The 17,796-nt window shown below is 39.0% G+C and overlaps 1 protein-coding gene across 5 annotated transcripts in view; it reads right to left on the minus strand.

Moving 5' to 3' along the window:
• Positions 1 to 17,796, minus strand: part of UNC13B (unc-13 homolog B) — a 219,448-nt gene that overhangs the window by 101,787 nt on the left and 99,865 nt on the right. For all 5 annotated transcript variants that reach the window (XM_042243292.2, XM_042243290.2, XM_060409307.1 and 2 more), the window contains exon 8: positions 2,094 to 2,328. In XM_042243292.2, coding sequence (XP_042099226.1) covers positions 2,094 to 2,328 — 235 coding nt within the window. The remainder of the gene's footprint in view (positions 1 to 2,093; positions 2,329 to 17,796) is intronic.

Raw genomic sequence — 17,796 nt, forward strand, 5'->3', positions numbered from 1 at the left:
TTAATCCAGAAATCAAACTAAATGTCAACAATAATGAGACAACGTAAAATGTGACTGCTGATGCACTGTGAAGGAAACGTCTATGTATTGTTTATGTCAAACATATTTAACCTGATTATAAACTTGAAAAAGCAATCAGACCACACTAAATTAAGAGGCATTCTCAAAACTGGTTTGGACTCTTCAAAAAATGTTAGTGTCTCAAAAGATTAAAAATTAAAAAGTAAAGGAATTTTTTTGAGATTATAGGAGACTACAGAAATAGGGAAATCACATGTAAGGCACCACACTCTTTAACTGAATCCTGCATCAAAAAGAAAAAAAAATAAAAAATATATATATATAGGAGAAGGAAATAGCAACCCACTCCGGTACTCTTGCCTGGGAAATCACATGGACAGAGGAGCCTGGTAGGCTACAGTCCATAGGGTTGCTAAGAGTCATAGACGACTGAGCGATTTCACTTTCACTTTTCACTTTCATGCATTGGAGAAGGAAATGGCAACCCACTCCAGTATTTTCACCTGGAGAATCCCAGGGACAGAGGAGCATGGTGGGCTGCTGTCTATGGGATCGCACAGAATCGGACATGACTAAAGCAACTTAGCAGCAGCAGCAGCATAAAGAACATTATTGGGACAACTGAAAAAATTTAAATATGGTCTAGATGTTAAATAATATTGTATGTTTACGTTTCTTTGAGTGTGATCATAATATTATGGTTATGTAAAAGAAAGTCCTTTTTCTTGGGAGTTATGCGCTGAAGTACCTCCTGGTAAAGTAACTTGGTATCTGCAACTTACTTTCAAATGGTTCAGGAAAAAAGAAAATGTATGTGTGGTACTTCCCTGGCAGTCCAGCAGTTAGGATTCCATGCTTTCACTACCAAGCACATGGGTTCAATCCCTGGTTGGGGAGCTAAGATCCCACAAGTTGTAAGGCATGGCCAAAAAACAAAAAAATGTATGTGTATATGAATATACATTAGAGAGAATGAGACAAAGTAAACATGACAGAATGTTAATATAATTAACGAATCTAGGCTATATGAATATATGAGAAGTATATATTATTTCTCTAAATTTTAAGTATGATTTTTTTTAAGTTTGGGGAAGAGTAGGGAGCGTATATGTATGTATTTGCTTTTATGCTTTTAAGTATATGACAATGGTCTATGGAAGTGTGCATAAGAAACAAGGGTGGTAGAAAACTAGGAGGCAAGAAGAGGAGGCAACAGAGGAAGACAAACAGGTGTGGGTGGGTTATTCTTTGCTGTGTATTATATTGTACCTTAACATACTTAGGCTGCCGTCTATGGGGTCGCACAGAGTCGGACACGACTGAAGCGACTTAGCAGCTTACAGCAGCAACATACTTTTACATTAAATGTTTTATGTATTTAAGAAATTAATAAAAAGCTTTTTTTTTAAAGTTCCAGCAAAAGTACTGAATCTGCTATAGTGAGATTATATTGGTTTTTTTCTGACATTCCCAGGGAAATATTTAGGTAGGATGAATCACCCAAGCATTTAACATCTGTGATTTTTTTTTTTTCAATCTTAATGAAAGGTATATCAAAGTCACTGGGCTGAGCAGAGAGGTGAGCAGGTTTTTTTCAGCCATCTACCCCAAGTGTGTCTGCCCTCACCTGCTAATAATAAAGAAAAACTCTTACTGATGGATATGCATAAATGTGGGCTTCCCTGGTGGCTCAAGGTAAAGAACCTGCCTGCAATGTGGGAGACCCGGGTTTGATCCCCGGGTCCAGAAGATCCCCTAGAGAAGGAAATAGCAACCCACTCCAGTATTCTTGCCTTGGAAATCCCATGGACAGAGGAGGCTGGTGGGCTACAGTCCATGGGGTCGCAAGAGTTGGACAAAACTTAATGACTAAGCTACCATCCCATGCATAAATGTGAATTTTATAAAGAAGAGGGGGAAAAAAAGACTGAGATTCTACATAAAATGGCTGTAGGTTGGTCCACCATACTGCTAAAGTTCCTCTATCACCTCAAGTACCCAAATCCTTGATGTCAGTTGTATCCTGGGACCTGCATACTAGTAAGAGAAAGCGTTTTGTTCCCAACACCCACCTGAGGGCCCGCCGCTCTGGATAATCGAGGTCATAACTTTGCACAGAGTCATTGCAAGAGTCCCGGGAACTGCCCTGAAGCAGCAGCTGCTGTGGCAATCGCACAGGCACTGGGAACTGGTGCACAGAAGCGTTGGGCTGGGCAGTTGTATGGTAAGGAGGCGGGATGCTATTGCTGGTCTCACTGCGATAGTCACTATCTCGGTCATCCACGGCACTGTCAGGATCTTCGAAAGCTGTGGAATAAGCACAGTCAATCAAAATATCCCAGCTTGATTCGGTTCTCTAGAATGCTTTTCTGCTTCCAACATAGGGAGCCAAAAGCCCGAGCCTTGAGAACAAGAGCAAGCTGAGCTGCCCATGAGCGTAGTGACCTTAAAGTCATGCAAAAAACTGTCTCAATATCCACAAGTCTCTCTCCTCTAACAAGATAAGACAACTGGTTTAATTTTAGCGCTGATTCTCAGAGGAGTTCCAAGTGGCATTTCCCCAATGCAGAATTTTTTGGAATTCTGTTTCTCTAAGCTATTGTAACCCTAATGAAAACCTGCTTTTAAATGTCTTAAATAGATTCTGGTACTCCACTATTATCAAAATAGGGCAAAAGGAGAAGAAACAGTTTCTTCATCTCTTGGAAAAGCGAAATTTTTGTTTAAAGTTAGCATGATGTTTTTCAGACTTTAAAAATACATTGTTGAGTCAAATAAGCAGGTCCACCATTGAAAACTGGTACAGGAAATCAAGAAGGTCAAAGTCAAGACTTAGAAGTCAAGTTCTGTATGCAGCCGAGAATAGCAGCAGTCTTACTGTCTAGCTGTGACATTGGTTTTTTCTAATAATTTCTACTGAGCACCCATAGCCTGGGCTCAGAATTCCCATCCCAAGCCTTCATCCCATTTCCTCAGAAGAAGAGGAAAACACATTCACTGCCAATGGGGTCTTACTAACAAAGCAGCCAATTTATCTAATAGCAGTGACTACAATTTCGTAGACTTATTTCCGCTTTTCCAGTTAGTACCTGACTGGTCGCCATTTTTTTCTTGGTGTCAGCTAAAATGACCAGAGTTACAAATCTTGCTCCAAGCAAAAATAAAAATATGCAACACTATGCTTGGAAAGGGGAGTTCAACCTAACAGTGTTTTGTAGTTTATTTTCCACAGAAGCCATTTCTGACACGATACCCATATGTGTATAATTAATAAGGTCCCATATGTTCTTTCTTGCCAAGTTTCTATTTGGCTCACATTAAGGAAAAGGAACATTCAACCATCCCAAAATGTAGATACTTTAAGCAGATGATGGACTCATCTTAGTAATTAAAAAGAAATCTTGGTAGCAATGTGGGCAGCAGAAGCCTCCTAATGACCATAAAATGAGGCTTTTACAATAGCTCATGTAGGAGATAAGATATATCCACACAATGGAAACAGAAGAGAGTTAATGAACTAGAGGAAGAAAAAAGACAGAAATTATAACAGTTGGGGACAAACGGAAGGTGAGAGGGAAATGGCCCCTTGGCTTCTACATCAGACAACTTGGTAGATAATCCCACTAAAAAGACAGGGAACGTGAACATGTGGGTTCCAGACATCGCTCGGGGTTACAGCTGGGAGTAGGAGTAATAAGATCTTCTGAGTTTTGCCCACTTAAGTTTAAGGTAACAAAAGGAACAGGGAAGTGAGCAGAACTTCAGGGGGAGAAGTATGAGAAAGGCTAATCTTCAAATGGTCAGGAAAAATACCAGTCAAACACGGGGAGAGAAAACACTCTGTTTACAAATCACTCTGATTACACGTTAGGGAAAAGAGACTTTGGAGGTACTGGTTTTAGACCTTGATGCATCTGTTGTGCTGACGACTAGAAAGGATCAAGGGGCAAAAACCAGTATGCCATTCAGATGTATTCTTTCTGAACTCACAGAAGGAGTAAGTGTGAAGAACTCAGTGCTGGATTATTCATGCATACAGATGAGGGGGCAGAGGCAACCAAGGAGACAAAGGCAAAAGTCTACTTAAACTCCGGCAGGTGATTGTGCTATTAGTATATCATCCAGAGACTCAAGATGGGAGTCTCCAAAGCAGCACAGTGATAGACAATCCTGTTGACTATGAGGCCAGGAGAGGGTAGCTCAGCCAGAGTTAGGAGCCCAGTATCCTGAGCCAGAAACTATGTGGAGAGACCCTTCCTCACTGCATCTGACCTATGACTCCTGACCTATGACTCCTTAATAATGATCGGCTTTATTTTGCTAAGCTAAGGGGAGGGGTATTCCAAAACACCCCTAAAGTCTGACACATTTCTGTGCTGAAGGAATAAAGGGCAAATAAAGAAGAAGCCGGGAGCAGAAGAAAAGAGGGTATGAAAAATAGGAGGAGACTGGAGAAAGGCAATACAAGGAAGTGAGGTGAGACAAAGAATAGGAGCAGAAAAAAGGGTGGTCAAGGGCAAAAGCTAGCTTTTCTCCCCCTACACCATCCCCAGTTTTCTTAGAAAGGAAATATCCTGGCACCACCAAAGCTGATTAGAAACTGAAAAGGGAAATTACGGAGAAGACTTGAGTGAAAGCATCGTGCTTTCAGTGTCCCAGCAATGATTTCTTACTGGATCTACCTGCTACTGCACAGAACCATTTCACCTAGAACAGAAAACTTCTGGTTTCCCTGAGAAAGAGACACTGAGAACAGGTTTGGTTATTCAGCTTATGGAGGACTTGCGAGCTAGTCTGAGGGCAACAGTTGAAAAGCCCTTTGAAATTAAAGGCTGGGAAATTTTACTCATTCAAATATTTATTGAACGTCCACCAGCTGCAAGGCTAAACAACACAGAAGACTTGGATTATAGAGTCAGTCTAATAGGAGAGAGAAAATATGGATACAGATACAAGGAAGTATCTATCATGAGAACAGTATAAACCAAATGCTATATGAGTTGAAGGTTGCATCACTTCCTGTTAAAATGAACAGGGAAATCATTAAGGAAGTTATGACTCTGAAAGACTGGTGGGTTTTTAACAGGTGAAGATGTGGGTGAGGGGAAATGCCTTTTAGAATCCGGAGAAAAGCAATGGCATGAGTAAAGGTCCAATGATGGGAAAGGAGATATAATATATATGTAAAAGGTCATATATATTTTTGGTCATATATATTTTTAAAGGCTATGTATATATTTTTATGAAACATTTTATAGCTCATTTAGCAAGTACATAAAAGGACATGAAAGGGAAATGACAGAAATAAACATGGAAGAGTAGGCTGGGACAGAGATAAGCCTCAGGCAGAGAGTAGGCACTCAAAACTCAATGATGTATTGAACAGTGAGGTTCTCCAGTATGTGGTGCTCCTGGATTGAGTCCCCATCTTTAAATCCAGAATACAGGCAAAACTTTATCAGAGAAGGAGTGAAAATTCAAACTTTTTTTTTCATGGCTTACTTCTTTCTACTCGAAAACCTTAATAATCCAAGCTCTCTCAGGCTGTGTTTGCATAGTTTCCTGGTGCAAATACTCAGGATTCAAATCATAGGAAGTACGTACTCCATGAGAAATTATAGTGGCAGAACAAAATTTGGCCCCTCTTAGCAACTACTGGGTACCTAATCACTGAAACTCAATCAACCTGTCCACCTCCTGTCGGCCCAGGTAACACAGCCAGTAATGCCAGCCTAGGGCTGTGACTCTTGCTAGAATGAACTCTCTTAAGTTCTTAGAGAGAGCCCACTCTCTAAGCTCAAGAACAAAGGTGGCCTCTAGCCTAGCTAGACTGCTTCAAGGAAAGTCAAATCATGTCCCCAGCCTCTTGCTCACATCACAAAACCAATGACCTCTCCTAGAATGAAATTTCTCCTGCTAGTCATTGTGCCCCTTAGCTAAAAGGCCAAAGGAGGGGCTGATGGCACTTGTCTCTGTGGAAGATAAATCAGGAGGTCCTGTCAGGATTATAATTGAAACTTTGAAATTTCTCCATCTCTCTCTGTGTGTCTCTCACACTCACACACACACATACACAAACATGCATGCACATGCACAGACAAAGTCTTCAGGAAATCACCCTGAAAGGATATAACTTTCCACTGCAGCAAATTCTCTCTTGGGCTCCAAGAAGGGGAAGAGGAGGGATTGGCATTATATATGCTTATATGCATGAATATCCAGCCTCAGTCAGAGGGAGTATGTTAAAGGGTAAAATTAAGAAAATTATAAGGTATTCAAATTCTTACGTACTCTGTTGGTCTCCCCAGCCCAAATAGGTCCAGTGACCTAAGAAAATCACAAGTGGTAACAAAGAAGAAGAGTGACAGAGACAATTTTAGGAAGAATTCAAAGATCATTTCCCATCTCACCAATTAGTATATACCTATCTGACTTGAGTCTACCCTATTGTATTCCATTTATTTTTCATAACATATAGACAGCATTTGCCTTCTATAGAGCATAAGACAATCTCCTTCTGGCCTAGGTGTCTCTCAGAACATCATCACCGAGGAGTTAATATATCCTTCCATATTCAAAATGAGAAAAATTTGACCTGCTTCTAAGAAACCCTTCCTTATCTCTATGTTCACCAAACCTGAGCCTACTACAATAAACCCACAAGAAACTCAGACCTGGTTACTCTGGGAAAGACAGCAATTCCCTTATTCGGGAGCAATGACATCTAATTTTCCTGCTTTCTATTGAAAATTAAAAAGCCAAAGGATGGTATTAATCTCTAGTCTTCTAATATGTAACAAAACTCTGTAGCTTGCAGGGCACTCAGATATAGCCACTTTTTCTGAATTTCCTATAAATTTTTAATAGAGTCTGTTAAAACACAGACGCTTCAACCAAAGAAAACTGAAAACATTTCCTACGCATTTTTCCAGATTAAAAAATTCAATATTAATTAAATGTAAATCCTATCCCACATCCAAGCTGAATTTGAGGCAACTCAAATGCAACAAAGAAATCACTAAAAATGGGCCTCAATCCCAAGAAACAAGGAACAAGTCGGCTTCATAGTTAAGAATATGGACATCGAAATCAAAGTTAAATTCTTGTGGCTCTTCCATGTACTAGTATATCTTGAAAAAGTTATTATAGATGCTTCCTCATCTGTAATATGAAAACGATAATAATATGAGTCTCATTGGTTTCTATAAGGATTATAAGAGAAAATGCAAGTAGGGTACTTAGCACAGGGTCCTGAAAAATGATAAGCAATTCACATTTCTTGTTGTTTTGTCATGTTGCCAGGTTTTCCTTGCTTTACAGGTTCCTAACAAATGGTAATAGATAGCAGGAAGATCAGCACACTTCAACAGCTGTAATGTCCACTAAGGGATTGATGACATCTAGGTTTAAAAGTCCCCAGAGTTCTGAGGGTGCAGCTATCTTAACTGCTTGCCACAAGACTAAAAATTCTGGAAGCACTGAATGATGCCAACATAGGCTGGTTTTACTACTTGAATTAATTCCCAATCCTGAGGAAATGAGACTATGCGTGTGACACAGGGTGTTCATACACTGAGGGTCAATTTCCTTCTTACATACTTACCTTCTTCCTACCACCTATGTCTCTTCTCAGTTTAGTGTGTGATTTAAAAATTTTTAATAATTTAACTTTCTAACCATGAAGTGGGGGTAAAAATTCTCCCAGGCTATAGCGTAGTTGCCATAGCAACTGCAACAGGATAAGTACTGTGTTTCTTTTCCAAAGAAAACTGAAAAATAATCACATGGAACTTCCGAATATGCCTATCAACTTAGATTGCTTCAGGCTGCTTCTCACTGAAACTCTGGGCTCACAGAAGGCTCTCTTGCATTGCATAGCCTCATTCTTAAATGGTCAGCAGCAGTACATAGCAGGTGCTCAATAAATATTTCTTATGCAAATAAATCCGACATATGACCCAATCCCATCTACTGAGTCCATCTCTAAACCATGAAAATAACAGTTATGTTCTCTGACTATCCAGTTCCCTATTCTCACTTCAGCCTGGTACCATTGTAAGAGAAACAACACTAGTTTAATTAGGCCAAGTTTCCTTTCCACCCCTCAAAACCACTAAAACATCACACTAGCCAACAGAACTATTACTGTGGAGAATTAGATTTTACTAGGCATTGTTGTTCAGTCGCTCAGTCATGTCTGACTTTTTGCAACCCCATGGACTGCAGCAGGCCAGGCTTCCCTGTCCTTCACCATCTCCCAGAGCTTGCTCAAACTCATGAACTTATGTCCATTGAGTCAGTGATGCCATCCAACTAACTCATTCTCTGTCATCCCCTTCTCCTCCTGCCTTCAATCTTTTCCAGCATCAGGGTCTTTTCCAATGAGTCAGTTCTTCACATCAGGTGGCCAAAGTATTGGAGCTTCATGAGTCCTTCCAATAGATACTCAGGGTTGATTTCGTTTAGGATCGACTAATTTGATCTTGCAGTCCAAGGGACTCTTAAGAGTCTTCTCCAACATCACAGTTCAAAAGCATCAGTTCTTTGGTGTTCAGCCTTCTTTATGGTCCAACACTCATACCCATGCATGACTACTGGAAAAACCATAGCTTTGACTGTATGGACCTTTGTTGGTAAAGCAATGTCTCTGCTGTACTAGGCATAAGAACCAAGAAAAGGAGGACTGAAGTATTCCAGGAAACCAAAATTATACATGCAAAGGCCCATTCGGTAAACTGAGGATAGTTCTAGCATGTCTGAATGAGACTCTGCAGGGTTATGAAAGAACCTGAACAAAGTGAGTCTTAAGTATTAATACATGTATGTTTAAAAATTTAATAATGTTACTAGTTTAGAATTATTTGGAGGGTAATAGAGAGCTATTACAGCTTTTGAGCAGGGGAGAGACAGGATCAGATTTCTCATTTTAGAAAGAGAATGGTGGTACAGTGTGGCCAGAGGTTGGTACAGCAGGTAGACAGGGAGGCTGGTAAGGAGGCTATTGCACTGACCTGACAAAGGCTTGAACTAGGGAAATAGCAGAGGGAGTGGAGAGAAGTAGATACATTTATAAGATATGCTGGAGGTAAAGTCAATAGGGTTTAATAGGTAACTGAATGTGGAGAGTGGAGAAAATAGAGCCTAAATAATATTGCCCAGGTTTTTATCTTGAGTTACTGGGTGGATATGACATCATTCATTAAAAGAAATACAAAAGAGAGGAAGGTTGAAAGATGATGAATTCAGTGTTAGATACATTTATTGGCTCTGTAGTATCTATGAGACACCTCAAATGAGTATGAATGATAGACAGCTGGATATGTGAGAAAAGAGATGTGGAACAAAAGACTTGGATGTTTTCAGAGCACAAGATCCCATGAGTTACAGGAACTTTTCTTTGTCCCTTGTTATATCTATAGTGCCTAAACAGTGTCTGGCACAAAGCAGAAGCTCCACAAATATTTGTAACTGAATAGATAAAATTAAAATATAAGTAAATAAAACAATGAGGTAGAGAGGATAGGACAAGAAAAAAACTGTATATAGGAGAAGAGGGAATCTATGGAATAGACACATTTTTTAAAAAAACATAAAAAAAAAAAACAAAGAACTGACAATACAGTGTTGGTGAGGCTGTGGAGCAACCAAAACTCTCACATGTGGCTGGCAAGAATGCCAAGTGGTAGGCCACCCTGGAAAATAATCTGGGCATTTCTTATGAAGTTATACACACACCATGCAACCCAGCAATATTCTTCCTATATATTTACCCAAGAAAAATAAAAAATCCTATATACAAATGTTTACAGCTGCTTAATTCATATTCACTAAAAACTGGAAACAAGTGTCCTTCAACTGATGAATAAATAAACCACAGTACACCCATACAGCAGAATACTACTCAGGAATAAAAAGGAATAAACTAACGACACGCATAAATGAATTCCAAATGCATTACAGTAAGTGAAACAAGCCAGACCCAAAGCTACACACTATATAATTCCACTTAAATAACTTTCTGGAAAAGGCAAAACTATAGAGACAGAAAACAGATTAGTGGTTGTCACGGGCCAAGAAGGGGAGAGGCTGACTGTAAAGAGGTTAAGGGAATTTTTAGGGTTGATGGAACTGCTCTATACCTTGACTGTGGTTATGGTTACATAACTGTATGTGTTTGAAAAAACTCATAAGATTGTACACTAAAAGGGAGAATTTTATTATATGTGAATTATACATTAATAAATCTGAATTTTAAAAAAAGGAAGAGTCCACAAAGGATCCTGCAAAAAAGCTGGAAAGGAAGAAAACCATGACAATGAGGTCCCTGAAGTCAGGAAAACAAGTTTTCAAGAAAGGAGTGAGTGGTTAACAAGTAGCAGTGCTAAAGAGTGATCAAAATAAAACTGAGAATGTGCTACTGAATTTAGAAACAAAAAAGTCACAGTAATTTTAATGACAGAAATTTTAATGAGTGAAAGCTAGAGTATAGATTGTTCAGAAGCAAATGGAAACACAAGTAGTGGAATAAAAAGACATCAAGAGATTCCACAATTCATCCGTAAAACGTGCAACATGAGCAAGGCTGAGGGTACCACTTATCAAAGGACATTCGAGAGGAAGCAAAGTGAGAAAAGACACTGGCCACACGTGTTACAGAAAAACCTTCAAGTATGGTAAAAGCTTATTAGAAAACCAGTAACATCCTCATGTTGGGCATTCACACATCAAATGAGTATCAAACTGACAATTTTAATGAACAGGCTAATGTTTCCCACCTCCCTAGAGCTTCGAATGTCTTCAAGTTCACATACTTGACAAATGAATAACCAATTACCCTCTAGCTCAGTGTTGCCTGAGGTGGCTCAGAGGTTAAAGCATCTGCCTCCAATGCGGGAGACCTGGGTTCGATCCCTGGGTCGGGAAGATCCCCTGGAGAAGGAAATGGTAACCCACTCCAGTATTCTTGCTTGGAGAATCCCATGGACGGAGAAGCCTGGTAGGCTACAGTCCACGGGGTCGCAAAGAGTCGGACACGACTCAGCGACATCCATTCACATTCATAAGAGTAAGGCAGACTAGAAAACTAGAGCCTCCACTGTCAGCGACAGTTTATTTAAAATGTTATGAGCTCTCTTCATATATATTAGCATACCAAGTATATACATCAAGTCCAAAACCACAGAACTCTGGTTCTGGTTCATTTCAAAGCCAACACTTCAAAACTATTCCTAAAATTCCTTTCTATTTTTATCTCCCATGTCCAATCTGCCAACAAGCTTAGTAATTAAGTTCATTGAAGTCTCCTTCCAACTGTCCCTTCCTGATAGGTTTCACTCTTCTTATCGAAGAACTTGTTATCTCATGCTTGAATTATTACAGATTTTGATTGGACTAAGGTCTGTCTAGTCAGCGCTATGGTTTTTCCAGTAGTCATGTGTAGATGTGAGAGTTGGACTATAAAGAAAGCTAAGCACAGAAGAACTGATGCTTTTGAACTGTGGTGTTGGAGAAGACTCCTGAGAGTCCCTTGGACTGCAAGGAGATCCAACCAGTCCATCCTAAAGGAGATCAGTCCTGGGTGTTCATTGGAAGGACTGAGGTTGAAGCTGAAACTCCAATATTTTGGCCACCTGATGTGAAGAGCTGACTCATTTGAAAAGACCCTGATGTTGGGAAAGATTGAAGGCAGGAGGAGAAGGGGACGACAGAGGATGAGATGGTTAGATGGCATCACCAACTCAATGGACATGAGTTTGGGTAAACTTCGGGAGTTAGTGATGGACAGGGAGGCCTGGAGTGCTGCAGTTCATGGGTTTGCAAAGAGTCGGACACGACTGAGCGACTGAACTGAACTGAAGACCTTCTAAGGCTTTCCTGTGTCTCAGATGGTAAGGAATCCGCCTGCAATGTGGGAGACCTGGGTTCAGTCCCTGGGTTGAGAAGATCCCTTGGGGAAGGGCATGATAACCCATTCCAGTCTTCTTGCCTGGAGAATCCCCATGGACAGAGGAGCCTGGCAGGCTATAGTCCATGGGATCACAAAGAGTCAGACAGGACTGAGCGACTAAGCACAGCACAGCAGCAAGACCTTCTAATCCCTGTTCCATTCAATCTATTCAGCAGACTGAATCTAGATTAATTTTCCTAAATCTAGCTTCTAATCACTTCATTATCCTTTCAACAATATACAAGTCTTTACAAATAAGTATATTTATCTTCCTGGCTCTGGTATCAAATAAATATGAAACCCCATTGTTAACCAGTCCCCCAAAACAAAGTTTTTGTTACTGGCAAACAGATTTTCAAAGTTCCTATGCTTGCTGTACTCAGGAGATAGAAAAAGGAATGAGTCCAATTTCCCTGACCCATCCCCTAACTTCTGAGGCTGGACTATCCTTCACGTCTACTCCTTGTTGGTATAATGAAAATGATTTGAGCCTGGAATCAAATAAACCTAGGTTCAAAGCCATCGCTTACTAGTTGTGTAACCTTAGGCTGGTTAACTTCTCTATACTTCTATTTGTCATTCATAAAGAGTGAAGAGTAATACTACTCAGATTTGCAGAAATATTGAAAATCACATATGTAGCATTTTACTACCATGAGCTAGACAAATGGTAATTATTCAGTAAATATTCCCTATCCTCTTGTATATAGTTGGAACCCATCCTTAAGTTCTACTTAAACAACTCTCTTTGAACAATGCTCAATGACTTCAGTACAGTGTCTTTGTTAAACAACTCTCCTTAAACAATGCTCAGTGACTTTAGTACAGTGTCTCTGTTAATAATCAAAATAAAAACCATCTGTTTATCTCTTAAAAAGTTAAACATACACCAACCCATATGATCCAACCGTTCCACTCCTAGGTATTTAACAAGAGAAATGAAAACACATGATCATGTGGATGTTCATATTAATTATAATAGCTGGAAACAATCCAAATGTCTATCAACACCTGAATGGATAAATAAAATGTATATACTCATGTAATAGAAGACTACTCAATAAAAAGAAACAAATTACTGATACACTGGACAAAATGGAACAATCTCAAATTCTTCAGCTGAGTGAAGGAAGCTAGACACAAAGAACTACATGTTATATGTTTCCATTTCACATAAAACTCTAGGAAATCAAACTTAATCTATAGCGATAAAAAAGCCTATCAGTGGTTGCCTGGAGCCAGGGGTGGGGAGAAGGATGAACTGCAAAGAGCATAAGGAACTGTTTAGAGATAATGGAAATGTTCTGTATTTTGACTGTGGTGGTAGTTTCACTGGTATATACATCTGTCAAAAGCAATCAAACTCTACACTTCAAATGGGTGACTCTTTTGCATGTACATTATATCTCAACAAAGTTGATTTTTTTAAGAACACTTGCTTTAGAATGTGACGTATTTTACTGCTTGCCTTCCTCCAGTGAATCCCACCTCTAGCCTAGGTTTAAGTTCTTGAGAGCAAGATCCAATCTTATATTCCCTTTATATTCCTCCCAATGCTCAGCACAGAAATCCTGTACTGAAGGAGATAACAAGTGAATAAAATCAAGTTCTGCTTAATCTTAGAAAGCGCTATCTTTAAATTTTAAGAATTACTTGAGACTCTCGTTTAAAATGCAGATTCCTAGTCCATATTCCCATAAATTCTAATTTAAAATGCCTGAGTGGCATGGGAACCTGCATTGGTTGTTGTAACTGCCTTTTCAATAAGCAACTTGGACTCTAATGCCAAGTGATTCTTGAATAACAATTTGAAAAACACGGCTACAGAATCTCCTATATGAAAAACACCAGTCTCCAGACTGAGCACTCCAGCACAGTGCTCCTGTGCTGAAGGATGGAGGAAGCAGCCAGATAAGCTCTCCCTTGGGCTTGAAGACCAGTTCACTGTGATCATACAGGTAGCTGAAAAAATTCTACCAAGTCCAGGACCAAATAACTGGTTCCGTTAATTTTAATAATTAAAAATGAATCCTCTTACCAGAAGGCAAAGCTTCTGCACTTATTCCTGTTGACTATGCTATAACATACTCACAAGCTGCTTCTGCCTACTTCATCCTGTTTCTAGTGGAAAGTGTAAGAAATCAGAAATACATTAAAGAAAATAAGGTCTATAATTACCCAACAAAACACCTCCGGACAACTATTATATCACCAATGAATAGTCCAGTGCTGGTCAATTTTTCTATGACAGTGAAATGACAAGAGATTTGAGTCCTAGACTTCAAGTGGACAGCCATCTGTCTAGAACAGCAATGACAGGACTCACCTATCAATTACTAAATTGTAGTAATTACTAGGTAGCTCACAAAGAACAATGAAGTCAAACATGAGAAATTCCTCTCGAGACAGTAGACTAGATGAATACCACAGAGCTTCTCTTTTCATGGAAAAACAGTAAAGAATCTATAATTAAGAAAAGTATCGAATACTTTGAACCTAACATAGGCAAATAACAAAAAGAAACTATTGACCAAACTTCCTTGTGAATATAGATATAAAAATCCAAAATAAAATATAAGCAAATTAAACACAGCATTATATTAAAAGAATACTTTTTTAAAAAAAAGAATGTTTTTTTACCATAATCAAGTAGAGAATGTTGAAGGAAGGCAAAATGATTAACAGAAATTGACTAGTACATTCATCGCTATTTGTAAGTCAAAGGAAAATACCCTTGAATTACTGGATAGATATTATTAAGGGCTTCCCAGGTGGCTCAGTGGTAAAGAATCCTCCTGCAATGCAGGAGACAAAGAGACATAGGTTCATTTCCTGGGTCAGGAAGATTCCCTGTAGAAGGAAATGGTAACCCACTCCAGTATTCTTGCCTGGGAAATGACAGAGGAGTTTGGCGGGCTACAGTTCATGGGGTCAACAAGAGTCAGATGTGACTTACTGACTAAACAACAACTACTAAGGTATTCTTGGTTTAAGTTTTTTTTAAAGGTTATTTTGATGTGGACCATTTTTAAAGTTTTTACTGAATTTGTTAGAATACTGCTTCTGTTTTGGTTTTTTGGTCCCAGGGCATATCGGGCTTTAGCTCCCCAACCAGGGATCAAACCCACTGCCCCTGCATTGGAAGGTAACCACTGGACCTCCAGGGAGTCCCAATTAAGGCATTCTGAAACGTTCAACATCCATTCATATTCACAGTTAATGTGAAAACTACTGGGGAATAAAATGCACAGAAGTACACAAATGATAAGTGTAGTGCTCAGTGAACATGTGAACACACTCAAGTAACCACCACACAGATCAAGAAACAGTATTAGCAGCACCCCAGCAGATCTCTTCCTACCTCTTTTCAGTCACTCAACTAGCCTTTGAACCAGCTGATGCCCATCGCACTTTTCCCAGAGAGCCAACTGCTACTTCTCTCACTTCCTCCAAGTCTTTACGCAAAAGTCATTTCACTGTGGCTTATATACTTAACCGCCTTATTTAAAATTATAATTCCATTTCAGTTCTAGCATTCCCAATTGCTTTTCACCAACTACTCTTTTATTGGTCCACTCTCTAACATCCTATATTATTTCCTTATTGAGTATGTTTATTATCTATCTCCTGCCACCCAGGATCTTTGTCTGTTTTGCTTCCTGATATGTCCTAAGCACATAGAAAAGAACCTAGAATGTGCCGAAAAATGTCTGTAGAAAAAAAGGATTGAGGGATACAAGCAGACAGGACAGGGGAGGGTGAAAGGGCAGTATGGCTGGATGTAAGAAAAGGAGTATAAACAACAGGGTTTATAAACAGGTACAATCTTTCTAGCAAATAATCTGGCAGTATCTAACAAAATTTCAAATGTGCATATTCCTTAACTCAGCGATTCCACTTAATAGAAACACATTAATTCAACTGATATATATTGAGCAAAGGTACTGGGGATATACAGATAAGCGTTTTCCCTACTCATGAAATTTATGACCTAGAGATAAAAATAAATATTAAGCAAATAATCACAGTTCCAAGTAAGTTATAAAGGAAAGGTAAATACACAGAGGTTCATAAAAGAATATATAGTAGGGGAGGGGAGATCCATGTGCACATTCAGAGAATTGAGGAAGTTATGATCATAAATTCAAAATAATAAAATAAACTTTGTTTTATGATGTATGTGTTATATATGTTATATATGTAAATGGGGTTACCTGGTGGCTCAGCTGGTTATATTCTACAATTAGATTATAACATATAAACGTTGTAATTGTAGAATATAACATAAAATACATTTATTTATATATATAACATTATATATATATATATAACCTCATAAAACAAAAGCTTATTTTACTTATATTCCATAATTAGGTGTTTTTTTTATTTTTACTGCATCAAGCAAAATGCTCACACCACAACCACCACCACCATCTGATTGTTTCATTCTCCTGCGTTAAGTCTTTAAAGGCTCCCCATTGTCTTCAAGATAAAAATATAAACAGCTTGCTGTGACATTCAAACTCTTCCTGACAGGAGCATTCTGTGCCTCTCTGGCCTCTTCTCTGACCCCTTCCTTACTCTATCTCCTACCTTCAAGCCATTCAGAATATAGTATACTTAAGGGATGCTTTTTCTTAACTATTAGTATGTTTTATTTATTTATTTATTTATTTAGGCTGCGCTGGGTCTTCAGAGCCGTGTGAGGCATCTCAACTGTGAAGGCTTCTCTGGTTGCGGAGTGTGGGCTCAGTAGTTGTGGCACAGGGGCTCAGCTGCACCATGGCATGTGGGATCTTCCTGGACAAGGGATCGAACCTGTGTCCCCTGCATTGGCAACTGGATTTTAAGTGATGCTTTTTCATCTTGATATCCTAATACCATAAACTCTTTCCTCCTTTCCTTGACTGACTCCTACTCATCTTTCAAAACTCAGTTTATTTTGGAGTTTTGTGGGATGTGGGGAATGGATAGCTACAACACAGAATAGTAGGGAGTGAAATTATTCTGTATGATACTATTAGGATATATGTGTCATTACATATTTGTCAAAACCCATACAATATGTAGCGATGTAATGCACAACATGAAAAATATAATTAACACTGCTGCTGCTGCTGCTAAGTCGCTTCAGCCATGTTCAATTATGTGTTACCCCGTAGACGGCAGCCCACCAGGCTCCTCCGTCCTTGGGATTCTCCAGGCAAGAACACTGGAGTGGGTTGCCATTTCCTTCTCCAATGCATAAAAGTGAAAAGTGAAAGTGAAGTCGCTCAGTCATGTCTGACTCTTCACAACCCCATGGACTACAGCCTACCAGGCTCCTCCATCCATAGGAGTTTCCAGGCAAGAGTACTGGAATGGGTTGCCATTGCCTTTTCCATAAGTAACACTACTGTATGTCATATATGAAAGTGGTTAACAGTAAATCCTGAGTTCTCCTCACAAAAAACTTTTTTTAACTTTGTATTTATACAAAATGATATTCACCAATCTTATGGTGATAATCATTTCATGATGTATGTAAATCAAATCATTATACTGTACACCTTAAACTTACACAGTACTGTATGTCAATTTTATCTTAAAACTGGAAGAAAAAAAAAAAGGAATAATCCCATCGAATATACAACCCAAAGGGTGAATCATAATGAAACATATGGACTTTGGTTGATCTTAAACTTTTTTTTTTCAATTTAGATATTTCCTCTAGGAAGATATTCCTAACCATCCCAAATGTGGATTAAGTTTTCTTTCTCTATACTCCCCTACCATTTACTATCACATGGTACTAGTTACCTGTTTCCTCCTCTCTGGACTTGGGTTCA

This window comes from Ovis aries, chromosome 2 (assembly GCF_016772045.2).
Source record: "Ovis aries strain OAR_USU_Benz2616 breed Rambouillet chromosome 2, ARS-UI_Ramb_v3.0, whole genome shotgun sequence".
Lineage (NCBI taxonomy): Eukaryota > Metazoa > Chordata > Mammalia > Artiodactyla > Bovidae > Ovis > Ovis aries.